The sequence below is a fragment of the Hemitrygon akajei genome, chromosome 6 (genome assembly GCF_048418815.1).
Source record: "Hemitrygon akajei chromosome 6, sHemAka1.3, whole genome shotgun sequence".
In the NCBI taxonomy this organism is placed as follows: Eukaryota; Metazoa; Chordata; class Chondrichthyes; order Myliobatiformes; family Dasyatidae; genus Hemitrygon; species Hemitrygon akajei.
In genome coordinates, this window is record NC_133129.1 from 137,194,406 (window position 1) to 137,214,531 (window position 20,126).

Genomic DNA, 20,126 nt, shown 5'->3' on the forward strand with positions numbered 1-20,126 from the left:
CTTGTAAATGTCCTGTATCATGGGAAGTTCACAACTACAGATGCACTGGGCTGTCCGCACCACTCTCTGCAGTGTCCTGCGATTAAGGGAGGTACAGTTCCCATACCAGGCAGTGATGCAGCCAGTCAGGATGATCTCAGTTGTGCCCCTGTAGAAAGCTCTTAGGATTTGCGGGCCCATACCAAACTTCCTCAACTGTCTGAGGTGAAAGAGGCGCCACGGTGCCTTTTTCACCATACAACTGGTGTGTACAGACCACGTGAGGTCCTCAGTGATGTGAATGCTGAGGAGCTTAAAGCTATTTACCCTCTCAGCCCCAGATCCATTGATGTCAATAGGGGTTAGCCCATCTGTATTCCTCCTGTAATCCACAACCAGCTCCTTTGTTTTTGTGGCATTGAGTGAGAGGCTGTTTTCTTGACACCACTGTGTCAAAGAGATGACTTTTTCCCTGTAGGCCACCTCATTATTGTTTGAGATAAGGTCAATCAATGTAGTGTCGTTGGCAAATTTAATTAGCAAATTAGAGCTGTAGGGTGGCAACACAGTCATGGATATACTGGGAGTAAAGGAGTGGACTTAGTACACAGCCCTAAGGGGTCCTGTATTGAGAGTCAGAGGGGTGGAGGTCAGGGAACCCACTCTTACCACCTGCCAGCGATCTGACAGGAAGTCCAGGATCCAGCTGCATAAGGCATGGTCAAGGCCGAGGTCTCTGAGCTTCTTGTCAAGCCTGGATGGAACTGTGATGTTGAATGTGGAACTGTAGTCCAAGGACAGAATTCTCACATAAGCATTCTTCTTTTCCAGATGTGTAAGGATGGTATGTAGAGCAGTAGCTATTGTGCCGTCTGTCGATTGGTAGTGTCGGTAGGCAAATTGTGGGGGTCCAGTTTGGGTGGTAGCGAGCTACAGGTGTAGGTGTAATCCTTAACCAGCCTCTCAAAGCATTTGCTTATTATTGACTGAGTGCGACAGGACGCCAGTTGTTCAGGCATGTTACCAGGGTCTTTTTTGGTACAGAGACAATGGTGGATAATTTGAAGCAGGAGGACACTGCACTGGGAGAGGGAGAGATAGAAACATGAAGACAAGTCAGATACAGAGAAATAAAGGAAGGAAAATAAAGTTTTGGTAGATTCAGAAAGAAAAAGGTTCAAGTTAATGTGTCAGTTTTTAAAAAAAAAACAAGTAACAATTGCGAGAATGACAACCACGAGAAAATCTGGGGATGCTGGAAATTCAAACAATGCACCCAACATGCTGGAGGAACTCAGTAGGCCAGGAAACATCTATGGAAATGAATAAACTGTTGACGTTTTGGGCCAAGACCCTTCATCAGAACTGGAAGGGTCCTGATTTTCCAGTCCTGATGAAGGGTCTCGGCCCATAATGAAGACTGTTCATTCTTTTCCAATTGCAAGAATGAGCTTAATTGTTTGAAATTGTTTCCTTTCTGTGATAAGTAGCTTGATTGTCATTTGAAACACGGATAACTTTAATGAAGAGTTAATGAGTAATTTCTAGAATTAAAATTGAAGTGGCTCTGGATAAAATGCAAAACAAAAGGCAGATTTTCATTAATTGACTAACAAGTTCTAAGGAGAGCTTTCTTAGCCCCTTTTATAGCTTCTACAGTAATGTTATTCTTTCTAGCAAGATCCAGCCTACAGTGTCTTTTCCAAATGTTATCTGTCTGATTTTGGAAATCTTACCTTGAACAGAATTGCTCACAGCTGTGATCATCTGTAAAGTTAAATAGGTGGAGATAGAAAGCAGATCAAGCGCCAGATGACATTTCATTCTTCAGATTGAAACTATTGAGCATACTTAAATCATACATAATCCTATTTGTCTGCTTTCTGTAGAAATGAAAATTGCATTTTATGCTTGTAACTTCCTGCCCTGCAGTCTAAAAATTATTTAATCTTTATAGCCTGCTGCCAAGCAGCTGCCTCCTATTGCAAACTGTTAATGTCATCAGAAGAGAGGAATGGAAAAATATAGGACGCTGTTGACGTTAGAATCTGGAGCAACAGAGTCTTGATACAGGATTTCAAACCAAAATATTGGCAGTGTGATTCCTTTCACAAATGCTGCTTGACCCACTGAGTCATCCAGCAGATTGTTTATGACTCCAAATAATTCCTTCATAGGCAGCTTTTTATGGGGACAGTGATGAGTGCTGCACTTTCAGTACTGACCATGACATCCCAGCAACAGCATGACATTTCACCTTTCCCCGTGATATACTTTTGTATATTAATGCACTTAGCAATAAATGACTCAGTGTCACCTTGTAAACTAAATAATTACAGACTTGAGTGGAAAAGATTTTCAGTTTTGTAGAATTGAAGTGAAGTATGGCAGTACTAGAGAATAAAAAGGTTTCTAGTGAGGTATACTGCAGAAATACAGTTTGTTATTCCATTCCATGGTCATGCTTCAGTTGCAATTTGAGAAGATAATAGGTGCCGCATCACTGTTTTCTACTCCTGCTACAGAGAGGCATTTCTGAGTGAGATTAACAGCCAAGTGTCAAATTAGAGGCAGCATGCATGTTAACCCTATGTCCACAGGGAACTAGATTGTGACTTCAGTGTGAGCTGCTTCCATTTTACTATCCCATAGTTATAAATAACATCCCATCAATAAGTTGTCTTGGTACAGCAACCCCCTTTTTACCCCAGTTACTCTCTAAATAGATTATGTTTCAAAGGTGGAAGTGTTGGTTTTAAGAGCCTGTAAAATAAGATGGAAGTTGAATTTTGCTTTCACTGTAAAGTGCCTACTGGATTATTTATAAGAATTTAACTTGGAAGTTTCAGAATATAGGGAAAGATCTCTGATTAGTATCAGAGATTTTGAATGGAACTTTTCAGTGTTTAGCTGGATAAACATAGTGAGCCTTGTCTGTTGTTACATTACCTGAAAAGCATGGGAGTTAGAGGTCAGACTAGACAGCTTACATTAACACTCAACTTTGCTCAGGGGTTCAGAGATAATTAAAACCAATGAAAATCACTCTGACTTTCTACAGCTGGTAAAGCTGGGTCAGGACTTTGGTGTCACTTCTTTCATTGTGTGCAAGACAGGGCTTCCAGAATTCCTGCAACTCGATCTTGGACTGTCGTGGTTTCTCGTGCCCCACAAACGACCAGGAGACGCAGTAGATTCTTCAAGAAGTATTAAACTTTAATTTGCAAATCAAAGCTGAGACATAGTTGAGTCATTGAGCTAGTCGCTGATTGCCCACTGATCCTTGTACATAGCATTTTTTATAGCAATCTCCTGGTTTAGTTGCATTAGCATATCCAATCGGTCTACAGTTGCATATCACAAGTACATCCGCCATTATTGTTTCTACCCATTGACTTAATCCTGTTCTAATCTACATCTCTTAGTTACCTCTCATTAACACACCATTGTCTTCTACATTCTTAAGATTTCATTCTCCTACTAAATTGGATACATGCATAGCAAATAGCAAGTTCAAAGCTGACTACATAGTTTTGGTTACTCAGCAAACAATGCAACTTTTATACTCCAATAGGACTTGAGGGAAAGACCCCAGTCAGTCCAAATTGGCAACAATATGTCGAAGTCCATCGTGCTGAGCACTGGTGCCTCCTGAAGTTGTGTGCTCAGCTTAATGTTGTTCATGCTGCTGAACCATGACTGCATTGCGAGATACAGCTCAAACCGCATCATCAAGTTCACTGATGACACATCAGTGATTGACCTCATTGACAACAATGATGAGTTGACATGCAGAGAAGAGATAGAAAGGTTTGTCAGACGGTGTGAAAACAAGAACCTGAGACTCAATGTGGTCAAGACAAAAGAGATGATTGTAGACTTCAGGAAGGCACAGGTCTATTACTCTCCATTGTATATCAGTGGCTCTGCCTTCGAGAGAGAGTCAAGCACAAAGTTCCTTGGTGTGCACATAACGGATGGTCTAATTTGGACCCACACCATCTCCTCATTGGTCAAGAAGGCATAGCATCATCTACACTTTCTAAGGAGACTGAGGTGTGCAAGGCTTCCCACCCTCATTCTAACAACTTTCTGCAGCAGCATCATTGAGAGAGTCCTGTCTGGCTGTATTGCTGTGTGGGATGGTAGATGCAAAGTATCTGACTGCAAGACCCTACAGAGGATAGTAATAACTGCTAGGATTATGGTGGTCTAGCTCCACACTATTTCTGACATTTACCTGGAGCACTGTATGCGAAGGGCCCAAAACATTGTTGAGGGTCCCTACCACCCATCCCACAACCTCTTTGATCCACTACCATCACAAGGGAGGTGCAGGAGCAACAGACTTGAGAATGCCAGATGGGTAACAGCTTCTCCCCCTAGGCTGAATGCCCTGCTCCACCAAGATCTCATCACTAGGATAACAAGCTGTTTACTGTTTAAAGTAGTGTTCACTGTTTACCTCTGCTGCGCACTTCACATGCATTTAAAATTATTTTTATTAACTTATTTGTGATAATATTTTGTTTTATGTGCTGTGTGTGATATATATATTGTGGGTGCACCATAGTGTACAGGAACATTGTTTTGTTTGGTTTCATATATATGTAGTCAGATGACAAACTTGAATTTGATTAGCCTCATAATAGAAGGACATTCCTTTAGCAGAGATGAAGAGGAATTTCTTTAGCCAGAGCATGGTGAATCTGTGGAATTCATTGACAGAGACATCTATGGGGGCCTAGTGATTCAGTATAATTAAAGCATAGGTTGATAGGTTCTTGATTAGTAAGATTTTCAAAGGTTATGGGGAGAAGGCTAGAGAATGGGTTAGAAAGGGTTAATAAATCAGCCCTGATTGAATGGTGGAGCAGACTCAATGGGCCAAGTAGCGTAATTCTGCTCCTCTGTCTTATGGCTTTATGAAGTGTATTTGCCATAACCAGAAGGCAGCAGACTGAGAGCTGTAAGTAGGGATAATTTCAGTGACTCTTTATTGTTATACAGACAGAATGATTCCTTTCACTGCTGCAAATTTATGTGATTTTATAACTTGGTTCTGATTGGATGCTCATGCTGCAAAAGTGAAGTTGTCCAACATTCTGGTGTCTGTTTCATAAAACTCAGTTCTATTCATCTATTACTTTTTGTGCTCACCGATTAATCTCAATTTTAATGTTATCTTGTTTTCAAATCTCTTCAACCTTTTTCATCCATCCAGCTCTCCCAAGATTGCTTTGTCCTCTAATTGTGGCCATGTGCATTTAAACATTTCATTAATAATAGATGTCCCTTCACTTGCATCAGCCCCATGTTCCATCAACTTCTTTGGACCTCCCACCATCTGACCTATTCCCTGCTCCTCAAAATTCGGGTCTGTGACCAACTGTTTTGTCATTTGCCTTTGTATAATTCTCTTAAGTGGGCCTGTGTTGAATTTTATTTGGTAGTTAGTGAAGCCCTTTGACATAGTTTTCTGTTATTGCTAATATAAACATATATTGTTACAAAACCCATTTCCAGAAAAGTTGGGATATTTTCCAAAATGCAATAAAAACAAAAATCTGTGATATGTTAATTCACGTGAACCTTTATTTAACTGACAAAAGTACAAAGAAAAGATTTTCAATAGTTTTACTGACCAACTTAATTGTATTTTGTAAATATACACAAATTTAGAACTTGATGGCTGCAACACACTCAATAAAAGTTGGGACAGAGGCATGTTTACCATTGTGTTACATCACCTTTCCTTTTAATAACACTTTTTATTCGTTTTGGAACTGAGGATACTAATTGTAGTAGATTTGCAATTGGAAATCTTGTCCATTCTTGCTTGATATAAGACTTCAGCTGCTCAATAGTCCGTGGTCTCCGTTGTCTGATTCTCCTCTTCATGATGCACCATACATTTTCAATAGGCGATAGATCTAGACTGGCAGCAGGTCAGTCAAGCACACGCACTCTGTGTCTACAAAGCCACGCTGTTGTAGCCCGTGCAGAATGTGGTCTGGCATTGTCCTGCTGAAATAAGCATGGATGTCCTGGGAAGAGACGTCGCCTTGATGGCAACATATGTCTCTCTAAAATCCTAATATACGCCTCAGAGTCAATGGTGCCTTCACCCATGCCGTGGGCACTGATGCACCCCCATACCATCACAGATGCTGGCTTTTGCACCTTTTGCTGATAACAATCAGGATGGTCGTTTTCATCTTTGGCACAGAGAACTCGATGCCCGTTTTTTCCAAAAACTAGCTGAAATGTGGACTCATCTGACCACAGCACACGGTTCCACAGTCTTTCGGTCCATCTGAGATGAGCTCAGGCCCAGAGAACTCACCGGTGTTGCTGCTTCATTGATGTATGGCTTCCTCCTTGCGTAATACAGTTTCAAGTTGCATTTCTGGATGCAGCGATGGACTGTGTTAAGTGACAATGGTTTTCCGAAGTACTCCCGAGCCCAGGTGGCTATAATTGTCACAGTAGCATGATGGTTTCTAAGGCAGTGCCGCCTGAGGGCTCGAAGATCACGCGCATTCAACAGTGGTTTCTGACCTTGCCCTTTACGCACTGAGATGTCTCTGAATTCTCTGAATCTTTTCACAATATTATGTACTGTAGATGTTGAAAGACCTAAATTCTCTGCAATCTTGCGTTGGGAAATTTTCCTTTTGAACTGACTAACAATTCTCTCATGAATTTTGGCACAAAGGGGTGAGCCACGACCCATCCTTGCTTGCAAAGACTGAGCCTTTGATGGACCCAGTCATGATATCTCACCTGCTACCAATTAGCCTGCTTAATGTGGAGTCTTCCAAATCGGTGTTACTTGAATATTCTGTGCACTTTTCAATCTTATTTTAACTCTGTCCCAACTTTTGTTGCATGTGTTGCAGCCATCAAATTCTAAATTTGTGTATATTGGTCAGTAAAACTATTGAAAATCTTTTCTTTGTACTTTTGTCAGTTAAATAAAGGTTCACGTGAATTAACATATCACAGATTTTTGTTTTTATTGCATTTTGGAAAATATCCCAACTTTTCTGGAAATGGGGTTTGTATTTGTTTAATTGTTATATGGTTATATTATGGACAGTAAAGGATTGGCGGGTTATGGGCTGAGTGCAGGTCGATGGGACTGGGTGAGAGTAAGCGTTCGGCACGGACTAGAAGGACCGAGATAGCCTGTTTCCATGTTGTAATTGTTATATGGTTATATTGTTATTTATATAAAAATATTTTTTAGTCTTTGAGACAGTCATTTTATTATTTATTTTAGCAAGAAATGCACATGTATAAGGAGGTATGCTACTACATGCACTTTGCACTGGCTGCTTACGGCTGGCCCTTGTACTTAATGCGAAACCCAACCTGTGGAATCTGCAAACTGGCCAGCTCATGCTCGTGAGTAAAACTTATTTTATAAATGTGATTAACTTAATTTAATAAAAACTAAATAATGTAACCTGCTGCTTTTTGAACCATTATGTTGTTTCATGATTGTTCAAATAGTGTACCTAAATGTGCTTAAGCTAACAAAATAGAAGCAGATTCCCTTTCATCAGTTATCATCTCACTTTTGGTGAGGTATGGAAATAGGAAAAAAAGTAGCTTATGTTCTAAGGCTGATTCTCTACTTAATGTTCCATTCCCAATGCTACTGTCCTTTTTACTCTTCTATTTAATTTGTCCTAATTATTTTACCATCATTATTCCTTTTAATTTTTTTTTATTCCTTTCCTTAGCCAGAGTCCTCCTCCTGTTGATGTTTCTTGATCTGTTTTACACTCTGTTAATCTTGCTGCTTTCTCTCTGTTGCTTGGGATATCTCAACTGCTACCACTAATATTTTTAATATATAGCTTACAGTGTTAACAGTGTAACACTGTTTTGACAGTTTTAAGAATAGCACAATTTAAAAACAAAAGTTGACAAGGAACAAGAATGCAAGTCCTATTTAAGATGCTGATGAGAAACAGTATAAATCCCATAAGATTTTGGATTTTAATAACATGCAAGATAACTTACAATTTAAGATCAACATTTTATTGCCAATGTGGAAGACAGCTAGTGTGAAATGTGAAGGTGACTGTGTGATACATTGGGAAGATCGGAATGTTTATATTTAATTATTTTGGATGAATATCAGCATTAAGAGTTGTGAACAAATGCACAAAGATTAGCTAACTTGTTTGAATATCAGTATTTGAATGTGCTTTGAAAAAGCTGCGTTTATGCAAGATTATTTTCTTGTATGTACTGAGGGAAGTATAGAGCCCAATGTACAATGCAGAAGTTAGAAATCATTTACTCTGTACTTTCAAATGTTAACCCAAAGTGAATATGCTCTAAAGCCTAGTTGTTTGGTCTGAAACAGATGCATAATCGTTCTTCTGTTAGTGCCACCAAACATTGGGAAATTGTACATGATTGTCCTGCACATATCATTAAAGACTATGAGCATACTTGTGTGACTGCTGAGTACCAGGATGTTCTATTAGTTCAATAGCAGGTATGCAACTGAAAAGTAGGTACAGTAACTCATGATTAATTAAGTTTTAATACATCATTGTCTTCCGTTACCAGGTGTTGCTGTTTCTGTCATCCTTTGCGACCCAGGTATGTGCCAAGTGTGACAGTTGAGGAAGACAACTGTTGCAACTGCAATGTCATTGCCATCAAACGTCACTTTCTGGATGAGAATTTTTCATCAGTAGACATCGTATATACTTCTTGCCATGATGCGGTACGTCACTTCATACTAATTGTGTGGATTGGCCATGAAACTGGGGAGAAGCATCGCTGCTCTCCACTTCTAATAGTACAGCTGGATCTTTTATCTTTCCCTGAGAGGGCAAGTGGGACCTTGATTCAACATCTCATCCATAACATGGCACCTTCAAAGTACATCTTTTTTTTTAGTACTGAATTGAAGTGACACCCTAGATTATGTGCTCAAGACTTGGAGACAGGCTTGACCCCTTAGCCTTCTCTGGAGAGTGATAGTACAAACACCTATCCTCAGCTTGATTTTCTTTCTTGTATTCCAAATAGCTTGGGCATTTGTTTTTCTATGACAGTCAACAAATGTCACACAAGACCTTATAAGTATCTTTTGTATGATTAGTAATTTTCCCACGAGGCAGAAATAACCACTTTTAAACATTTTTCCATTTATAGCTGTCATGGTATCCTTTGTATTTCATTTATAGGATGTCAAGCCCAGCTTTAATTAGCCATCTCTTAATTTACTTACTGTGGCTTGCTTCACTTTGAGAGCAATCAACAAAATTATTGTAGGCCTGGAGTGATGTACATACAGCAATGGGTAGGGCAGTGTAATTTTTAAGTTACTGGACTAGAAGCTGGAATTCTGGACCATTGATCCAGAAATATACATTTTAATCTCCCTCTACCACTACACAATTTAAATTGCAATAATCAAAATAAAATCTGGAATTTAAGGCAGTAAGCCAGAATCAATAATAATAGCTGCAAAATGAACAATTGTCATAAAAATCCATCTGGTTCAGTAACGTCCTTCAGGGAATGAAATCTCATTCTTACTGAACTTTGCAGTTCAAAGGCAATTATGGAGAGGCCATAAGAGATAACTAATCAACGACAAAAAGAAAGGGCTGGTTAACAAAAGCAGGTTTCTAACCTGGAAGGACATTAGTGGGTCAGGTATATATTGTATATGAGATTTTATTTGATCACAATTCTTGGTTGTCACTTGAAGTTTGAACACTTGTCTCTTAATCATACATTACAGTAGAAAGTCATATTACTACTCATCCAAATACTCTTGATCAGCATGGTATTGTTATATGTTCATCTATTGAATTTTCTATTTTATTATTCTTCAAATCATAACATTTTCATATTAATAAATAATAGATGCTCTATTTTCTGCCGTTTACAACTTTTAATATTTTACAAAGGGATCAGTCTACTGTATGTATAGTGATTTGAAATGTGATGAATAATAGTACAAAAGTCATCCAAAAGTCCAAAAGTCTGAAAAATCTGCTAGTCCAGCACCAAAGTCCCGAGTTTACCAGATTATTGGAGTTGTAATGATATATAGGTGTAATATCATTTCAAGTAGAAAACCTAGATATTCTGACTTTTTCCAGCCCATGTTCAACTCAACAAAATACAAATGAAAACAATTGTGTCCAAAATCACATTCAAATTTTTTTTTGTCTTATTGATGAAAAATGGTGTAAGGTCTATAGTGCAACGTACCAGGAAAATTGAAGAGACAAAAAGTGAAGGCAAACTGTAAAACAAGTTTTAATAATTTAATCATGTTCGGATTTATATCTAGAAAAGAAAAGGTGATTCCTAAATATGAGAAATATGGAATGCTGAGGCCTTAGAAAAGCAAGAAGTTGTTTATATATGACACATGCACATCTTCACGAGATCACTTCTTTATCTGTGAACTTCTTTTGTTATGTTGACAGATGTGGCATCTAATTTGTACACAGCATGGTAAAACAATTGAGTTTGAGATTAGCAACCCAATCCTGTAAAAACCCAGGTTTACAGAAACACTAACAGAAGCCCCAAAGACCTCATCTCTGGGAGAGGAAGGATCTTCACCCAGAAGGTGTATAAAGTCATGTGGTGAAAGCAGAAGCCACAGGGCCAATCAACACAGAACAGAGGACTCTGGTGAGCTGTGCCCCAGGAGGGGGTAATGCACTTAAAAAGATGGTAAAACAAACAAATCATTAGTGACCTTATTTTTGGTGCTATTACAGTAGAAACAGGCCATGACACCAGAAGAACTCAAAAGCTCTAATGTCATGTGGTCTATAATATTTACATCAACAGAATATTTAATGTCTAATCCAAAAGATAGCCATGTGATAATGCAAGACTTTGATGCTGCCCTGAAGTATCAGAATCATGTGTTCTTGGCTTTGTAGCTGTGCTTGTTTCTGTAAACGTGATTCAGACAAGGTATGATTGTAAATTGAAAACTAGAATTAGAATAGGAACCTCCATGAAGGCCCTTCATTTTAATATAATAATGATGTTGTAGGTTGGAAAATATGTAGGATCACTTATTTGAAACTTAGAAAGGACATCTTATATATTTTAAACAAACAAATGTCTTGTAAATGAAGTAGTTTACTACAAAAAAGCTTTACTCCTATTTTTGAAGGAGATTAACTTCATGGAATGAACAAGTAAATCAGACCTTAAAAATCATTAGATGTACAAAATATTAATTAGTTGTTTTATACTCATCTAGGAGTTTTTGGGGAAATCTCTTAATTTCTTTGATTTTCAGTTTATGACAAAACGGTTCATTGGTAGTATATTAATTTTATTCTCTTTAGGTGTTTGAGACACCATTCTTTGTTGCCGTAGATCACATGAAGAAAAAGGTGGTGATTAGTATTCGGGGGACCCTTTCACCTAAGGTGAGGAATTATAGGTATTCTAAGTTTTCAGTTAATGACTAAGATTGAGTTACTCAGAAAGCCTAGGTTCTCACGTAATTCTTCAGGATCATAAGAATAGCTATCTTCTAACTTTTAATACTTAAATAATTTATTATCATACAAAAAGATCACTTGCACAAAAATATTTTAAGTTTGTACATTTTGAGACTTTTATTTTTACAGTGTTTGCCCAGACACAAGCACACAGTTGGGAAGTACATAAAAGCTCCCATCCTAGATATACAAACCCATTCTGTTACACAACTTAAAATGTATTGAGAGGTGCAGAAGAAAACACACTTTTATATAACCTAAACAGGAATACTGAGTTACATGCTTGTAAGTTAGATACATGAAGATAACATTTTCCAGACAACATACTACTCAAAAGTAACAGCCTGACAGGCTTGCACTGCCACATATGTGACCTGGTATGTATACACACATTTCTACATACAGCTGTTTGTCCACACTTGTGTGTAGCCAGATAAGCTCAGGAAACTAATGAATATATGCAAACAATTTAAAACAAAATATGTTAACATTCTCATTGCAATCTTTTGTAAAGTACAATGCTTATGTAGAGATGATTATATCATAAATGTATAAAGAAATATATTTTGCTATATGTAACAACTCCAACGTCCACCCTCCTTACACTATTTCTTCTATTCATTTGAGAAGAGAATCAAGGTTGATTGTAATGAAATATGTTGATTATGTGGGTAAAGAAATTGCAATCTACCTGAACCTCATAACAAAACCCAAGGAAGTAAAGGGAAAGAAATAAAGGAAGAGAAAAAATTTAGCAAAAACTAGTTGTTAATTTCAAAATGTTACTCTGCCTTTGCATGGTGTAATGACTTCAATCTGGAATTCTGAGGTTTATATCTGTTCTGAAGTGATCTAATTCTGCTGACAGGATGCTCTGACCGATTTGACTGGAGATGCTGAACGATTACCAGTTGAGGGGCATCATGGAACTTGGCTTGGTCATAAGGTGAATAGAATTTTTGTCTTGTCCTTCATTTAGCCATGAAGAAAATACCTGACTTTTAATACTTGGATAATATATTTTGTTAATTATGCAAATTGCATAGCATCCTTTGCCATACAAACATTTATCCTTTATCAAACACTCTGCAAGTTAAATGGTTTTTTACTTTCACATTTTGACTGTCTTTTTTCATGGAAATGTACTTTATTAAAAACATTTAAATGAATTTTAAATACATAAATCTTCTAGTTGCAATGCCATATCTGAAAATATATTTCACACGCTTTGCAAGCTTTATTTCAGATCATTGACTTCATTACCTTTCTCTCTGAAAGTGGCTACGTGGGTAGATGGAATGGTAAAGGCAGCATGTGGCATGCTTACATTTGTTAGTCAAGAAATTGAGTTCAACAGTTGGGAAATTATGTTGCAGTTTTGTAAGACACTAGTTAGGCTGCAGATGCAATATTCCATTCAGTTCTGGTCGGCCCATTATAGGAAGAATGTTGAAGGTTCAGAAGAGCTTTACCAAGATGCTGCCTAATAATAAGGAGAGGTTGGTCAAACTTGGATTGCTTTTTTCTGGAGCACCAAAGGTTGAACAGGAGAGATCTTAAACATGACACTCTACAGATGCTGGAAATCCAAAGTAACTGGAGTAACTCAGCAGGTTAGGCAGCATCTATAGAAATTAATAAACAGTTGACATGTCGGGCCAAGACCCATCATCAGGACTGGAAAAGGAAGAGAAAGACACCAGAATAAAAAGATGGTGCAGGGGAACGAGGACTAGCTGAAAGGTGAAGCCAGGTGGGTGATAAAGGTAAAGGGCTGGAGAAGAAGGAAAAGCACCAAATGGAGGTGATAAACAGGTGAGGATAAGAGGCCAGAGTGGGGAATAGAAGAAGGGGAAGGGGGAGTGGGAAGAAAATTACCAGAAGGAGAAATCAGTGTTCATGGCATCAGGCTACCTAGATGGAATATGAATGTTATTCCTTCACCCTGAGAGTAACCTCATCGTGGCAAAAGAGGAGGCCATGTAATAACATGTCAGAACAGGAATGTGCTTAGCAATTAAAATGGTTGCTTACTAAGAAATTCCACTATTCATGGTTGGAGTGGAGATGCTCAACAAAGCAGTCACTGATCTTACGTCGGGTCTCACCATTGTAGAGGAGGCTGCATTGGGAGCACTGGATACAATAGATGACCCCAACAGATTTGCAGGTGAAGTGTTTCTTCACTTGGAAAGACTGGGACTCTGAATGGAAGTAAGCGAGGAAGTGAATAGACAGGTGTAGTATTACTGTCATTTGCAGGGATATGTGCCAAGAAAGGGATTAGTGGGGAGGGATGAATGGACAAGAATCACAGGGGAAGAGATCCCTGCAGAAAGCAGAGAGTGGGGTGGGGGGAGGAGAGATAAAGATGCACTTGGTTGTAAGTTCCCATTGAAGGTGGCAGCAGTTGTGGAGAATGATGTATTGAATGCAGATACTCATGAGGTGGTAGGTGAAGACAAGAGAAACTCTATTCCATGGTCCATTCTGTTCTCCTATCAGATTCCTTCTTCTCTAGCCCTTTATCTTTCGCATCCACGTGGCTTCACCCATCACCTTCTAGCTGGTCTTCCTACCTGTCTGCCCACCTTTATATTCTGGCTTCTTTCCCCTTTCTTTCTAGTCCTGATGAAGAATCTTGGCCCAAAACTTTGACTGTTCGCTCTTTTCCATTGATGCTACCTGGCCTGTTGAGTACTTCCTCCATTTTGTGTATATTGCTTCTGCAGATTTTCACATATTTGTTGACTGTTCATTCATTTCCATAGATGCTGCCCAACCTGCTGAGTTCCTCCAGCAGTTTGCGCGTATTATTTAGTGAGGGGATCTGATAAAAGTGTCTAAGGTTGAGAGGCATTGAGCAGACAGCAAGTATCTTTTTTGTCCAGAGTTGAAATGTCTAATACCAGAGGGCATTTATTTATGTTCGAGGGATAAGTTCAAAGGAGATATGCAGAGCCAAGATTTTTTGTATATACATGAAGTGGTAAGTGCCTGGAATAAATACCCTGCTTGGGATGGTGCTGGAGGCAGTTGGGTATTCACAAAGCTCATTGGTAAGCACAAGAATGCACAGGAAAAGGAAAACATCTGAACATTTTGTCAGTTGAAGAATCAGTTTAGCTGAGCATTTGATTACTAATTTAATTAGTTCAGCATCACATTGTGGGCCAAAAGACTTGTTCCTGTGCTGTATTGTTCTGTGCACTTCCGTTTTTGTAATTTGCTTTTACTGTATTTTCATCCCTATTTTACAAACATAAAGATGTTTTTTAAAGTTTGTTTTCTTCTTCTATTCATTGGTATTTAGAAGCATTTTCTTTTTTTTGCTTATGTTTGAAAAATACATGTATTTCAAATTACCAATTAAAATTGTGTACCATTTGTTGTACAGTGATCAATTTGAGAAACAGAGTAACATTTGTTGCTGAACATTTAGACTTCACATAGTAAAGGTTATTGTTTTCAAAGAGCAACTTCTCATAATTCACTGCTATTCAGGATAAATTTTAACTCTAATTCACTAAAATGCACCCATTTGGAAATACGTGCCTCTTACCTTGCGATCCACTTTCCTTAGAGAATCATTAAACCTTTATTGAGTCCTGATGAAGAGTCTTGGCCCGAAACATTGACAGGTCATTCCTTTCTGTAGATGTTGTGTGACCTGCTGAGCTCTTCTGGTATTTTGTGTGTTACATTAAACTTTACGTTAGAGAAGTAAACATTCTGCAGGCTGCAACTCTGAAAGAATAATCCTCACGTTCCCTATCTTTATAATCTTTTTCGTTGCCAATAGCTTGATATGTGTCATGTACCATTCAGCTGGGACTTCCAATATAAAGAAATGAACTACAACAGGTTGAGTGGATCGCATTATTGGTGTGTTTATTACTTGAAAAGGGAGATGTACTTCCAGCCAAGTTTCATCTGGATATATCGCTCTGATCTGTTTCAACCAAAATATTTTATACTTTCTTTTCCACAAAGAACATTACATTCCTCTGTTATCTTCATCCTTATCTTATTCTCACATTTGACATCTTGTTTTATCCTATTATTGAAACATCCCCTCTGGCCATAAAACAAGTTACCTGTTATCAAAGAAAATAGTTTGTTCCTAGAGAACACAAACACTCTTTAAGTTTTCTCACCCAAACCAGAAAAGCACCTTAGGATTTCATAGACTCCTTTTTGTTAACATTGCATTTTACAAAGTTGCAAATTCATAAAGAATTCAGGATTACCACATAAATTTCCACACATGACAGATATTGAAGGCCAATAGATACATGTAAACAACCTGCTAAGCAAGGGGGACAGTCAGGGAAGAGTGTACCATATACGTGTAGTTTGCTGCTATTATAGATATTTCTAAAGTGGTTGAAATAATCATCATAGGAGTAAATTGTCAAAAAGTTCATTATTGATAAACATTCACATACAATTTTGCTGCTGGATTAAAATTAGATGTCAGTTTGCTGGTTTGCTAATGAGGGAGCCTCATTTACCAATTAAGGTCTGATCCCAACATGGCTAGTAAAGAGTACCAGTCACTCTCCAAAAAACAAACAAAATATGTGAATAAAAGTTTACTTGAATAGTCCAACTGATTCTTCTCTTATGTGGCAAGGTAGTGGGTAGCACAACACTTTATAATACCTGCGACTTGGGTTCAATTCCTGTCGCTGTCTGGACAGAGCTTGTACGTTCTCCCCATGACCCCATGGATTTCCTCCGGGTGCTCCGGTTTCCTTCCACAATCCAAAGGCATTCTGATTGGTAGGTTAATTGGTCATTGTAAATTGTCCCATGGCTATGCTTGGGTTAAATTAGTGGGGAGGGGGGTTTGCATGTGGTATGGTTTGAAGTGCTGGAAGAACCTATTCTACGGTGTATCTCAATAAAAAAAAAATGAGATGGAATTATCAGCTATCACAAAGCATGCCCTTTCCTGATCAGGTGCTGCAATAGCAAGATCTCACTGACTTTCCTTTTATAGAAATATAATGATAGTGAAAATAGGAAGGTCTGAGTCATGCAGTTTAGATTTGAATGTAGATTTAATTGATTCATTTTCTTCATTTACTAATTTTTACCACTTATTGTTATCAGTCAAATCAAGGATTTTCTGTTATTTCAGATCTTACTATTTATTTTTATAAGAATGTTGGTCTCTTAACAGGGTATGGTTCTATCTGCTGAATATATTAAGAAGAAATTGGAACAGGAGATGATTCTCTCTCAAGCCTTTGGCCGTGACCTGGTAAGTAATTATGAAGTAAATAAAAATAATGAATGGTGCTATTCTTAAAAGAGAGAAGGGAAGGGTTATTAATCATTTTTAGGTGAATTTCAGATGTGACCAGGGTCGGATGAAGGACACCAATTTGAAATGTTATTCAACCCTTTTCTTGCAATCTGATGATGAACTCCCTTACAGCTATATAATTCTCGCTGCAATAAATGGTCTCTGCAATTCTTTGTCAGATCAAACACTAGCTGGGGATTCAGACATCAGTGAGATGCTGGAGAACTTAGAGACAAGTGGTAGACCACAGAAAGATATAAGGCTTCAACTTCTGAAGCATCAGTTCAAACCTCTTCTGACTACACATACCTGGAGGTGTGAGGTTTTCCTGCACTGAACTGCTTAAATGAGAATCAGGTTTATTATCACCAGTATGTGTTGTGGAATTTATTAACAAAGCAACAGCAGTTCAATGCAATACATATAAAAGAAGAAAAAAGCTATAATAAATCGATCACAGTAAACGTATACAGGTTTCTCCCACTATTCAAAGGTAGAGCATCCCTACGAAACCGTTTGTAAGCCGAAATGTCGTAAAGTGAAGAAGCAATTACCATTAATTTATATGGGAAAAACTTTTGCGTGTTCCCAGACCCAAAAAATAACCTACCAAATCGTACCAAATAACACATAAAACCTAAAGTAACACTAACATATAGTAAAAGCAGGAATGATATGATATATATACACCCTATATAAAGTAGAAATATTGTAGAGAAAAAAATCAGCATGTACACACATATGCACGTACATGCCTACACATGCACAAACAACAGTCTGCACAAGGCTTCATGGTCATTGTAGTCTTTCTCGGGGTAAACACACATATAAAGCGGGCGTCTTTTCTTCGTAAAAGCGAAAATCCTCTGGTTAGCGAAAACAGGTACTAATGTAGGTCTTTCGTAACAGTGAGGTGTCGTAAAGCGAACGTTCGTAAAACGGGAGACACCTGTATTGAATAGATTTTAAATTGTGCAAAAACTGAGATAATATATATTTTAAAAGTGAGATAGTGTTCACAGGTTCAATGTCCATTTAGGAATCAGATGGCAGAGGGGAAGATGCTGTTCCTGAATCGCTGAGTGTGTGCCTTCAGGTTTCTGTACCTCCTACCTGATGATAACAGTGAGAAAAGGGCATGCCCTGGGTGCTGGGGGTTCTTAATAATGGACACTGCCTTTCTGGGACACCGCTCTTTGAAGGTGTCCTAGGCTAGTACCCAAGATAGAGCCGGCTAAATTTGCGACCTTCTGCAGCTTCTTTCGATCCTGTGCAGTAGCCCTCCCCTAAACCAGTTAGTGATGCAGCCTGTCAGAATGCTCTCCACGGTACGTCTCTAGAAGTTTTTGAGTGTTTTTGTTGGCATACCGAATCTCTTCAAACTCCTAATGAAGTATAGTCAATGTCTTGCCTTCTTTATAGCTGCATCAATATGTTGGGACCAGGTTAGGTCCTTAGAGATCTCGACACCCAGGAACTTGAGACTGCTCACTCTCTCCACTTCTGATTCCTCTAGGGGGTTGGTATGTGCTCCTTCATCATACCCTTCCTGAAGTCCACAATCAGATCTTTTGTCTTACTGACGTTGAGTGCAAGGTTCTTGCTGCTACACCACTCCACTAGTTGGCACATCTCACTCCTGTATGTCCTCTCGTCTCCACCTGAGATTCTACCAACAATGGTTGTATCATCAACAAATTTATAGATGGTATTAGAGCTATGCCTAGGCACGCAGTCATGGGTATAGAGAGGGTAGAGCAGTGGGCTAAACACTCACCCCTGAGGTGCACCAATGTTGATTGTCAGCAAGGAGGAGATATTATCACCAATCTGCACAGACTGTGGTCTTCTGGTTATAAAGTTGAGGTTCCAATTGCAGAGGGAAGTACAGAGTCCCAGGTTCTATAACTTCTCAATCAGGTTTGTGGGAATGATGGTAGTAAATGCTGAGCTGTCAATGAACAGCATCCTGACATAGATGCTTGTGTTGTCCAAGTGGTCTAAGGCCGTGTGAAGAGCCATTGAGATTACATCTGTCATTGATCTACTGTAGTGAAAGGCAAAATGCAGTGGATCCAGTTCCTTGCTGAGGCAGGAGTTCAGTCTAGTCATGGCCAACGTCTCATAGCATTTCATCATTGTCGATGTGAGTGCTACTGGGTGATAGTCATTAAGGCAGCTCACATTATTCCTCTTAGGCACTAATATTGTTGCCTTTTTAAAGCAGGTGGGAACTTCTGCCTGTAGCAGTGAGAGGTTGAAAATGTCCTTGATTACTCTCGCCAGTTGGTTGGCACAGGTTTTTAGAGTCTTACCAGGTACTCCATCAGGGCCTTCAGCCTTATGAGGGTTCATCCTCTTTAAATCATGCTAACATTGGCCTATGAGACAGAGGTCACAGGGTCACTGGGTGCAGCAGGGATCTTCACAGCTGTAGTTATGTTTTCCCTTTCAAAGCAGACATAAAATGCGTTGAGTTCGTCTGATAATGAAGCATCGCTGCCATTCATGCTAGAGGAAATAATGTCTTGCAAACCCTGCCAGAGTTGTCATACATCTGATGTTGCCTCCAACCTCATTCGAAATTGTCTTTTTGCCCTTGAAATAGCCCTTCGCAAGTCATACCTGGTTTTCTGGTACAGACTTGGGACGCCAGACTTGAATGTCATAGATCTGTCCTTTGACAGATGACGTACCTCCTGGTTCATCCACGACTTTTGGTTTGGGAATGAACTGCAAGTCTTTGTAGGCACACACTCATCCACACAGGTTTTAATGAAGTCGGTAACAACTGCAGTATACTCATCTGGATTTGAAGATGAATCCCTGAATACAGTCCAGCTCACCGATTCAAGGCAGTTCTGTAAGCACTCCTGTGCTTTCCTTGTTCATACCTTCTTGGTCCTCACTACTGGTGCTGCAGTCTTCAGTCGCTGCCTATACTCAGGGAGAAGAAGTACAACCAGGTGATCAGATTTCCTGAGATGAGGACCTAGAATAGCATGGTAGGTATTCCTGATGGTGGTGTAACAATGGTCCAGTCTGTTGTTTCCTCTGGTATTGCAAGTGATCTGTTGTTAGTAATTGTTTAGTGATTGCTTTCAGACTGGCCTGGTTAAAATCCCCCAAAACGATGGTGAAGGTGTTATCGTGCTTTATTTCATGCACCGTTGATCCCGTTGCTCAGATCATCTAAAGCCTGATTGGGAATGTATACCACTAGCAAAATGATCATGGTATCTCCCATGGTAGGTAAAATGGACAGCACTTAACTGTGAGATTCTCCAGGTCTGATGAGCAGAATTGGTACA

General features: G+C 38.9%; 1 protein-coding gene across 7 annotated transcripts in view; it reads left to right on the forward strand.

Annotated features, from left to right (window-relative positions):
* Window positions 1-20,126, forward strand: part of dagla (diacylglycerol lipase, alpha) — a 350,361-nt gene that overhangs the window by 270,541 nt on the left and 59,694 nt on the right. For all 7 annotated transcript variants that reach the window (XM_073049359.1, XM_073049360.1, XM_073049358.1 and 4 more), the window contains 5 exons: window positions 7,265-7,389; window positions 8,572-8,731; window positions 11,343-11,426; window positions 12,370-12,447; window positions 16,690-16,770. In XM_073049359.1, the coding sequence (XP_072905460.1) occupies window positions 7,265-7,389; window positions 8,572-8,731; window positions 11,343-11,426; window positions 12,370-12,447; window positions 16,690-16,770 (528 nt within the window). The remainder of the gene's footprint in view (window positions 1-7,264; window positions 7,390-8,571; window positions 8,732-11,342; window positions 11,427-12,369; window positions 12,448-16,689; window positions 16,771-20,126) is intronic.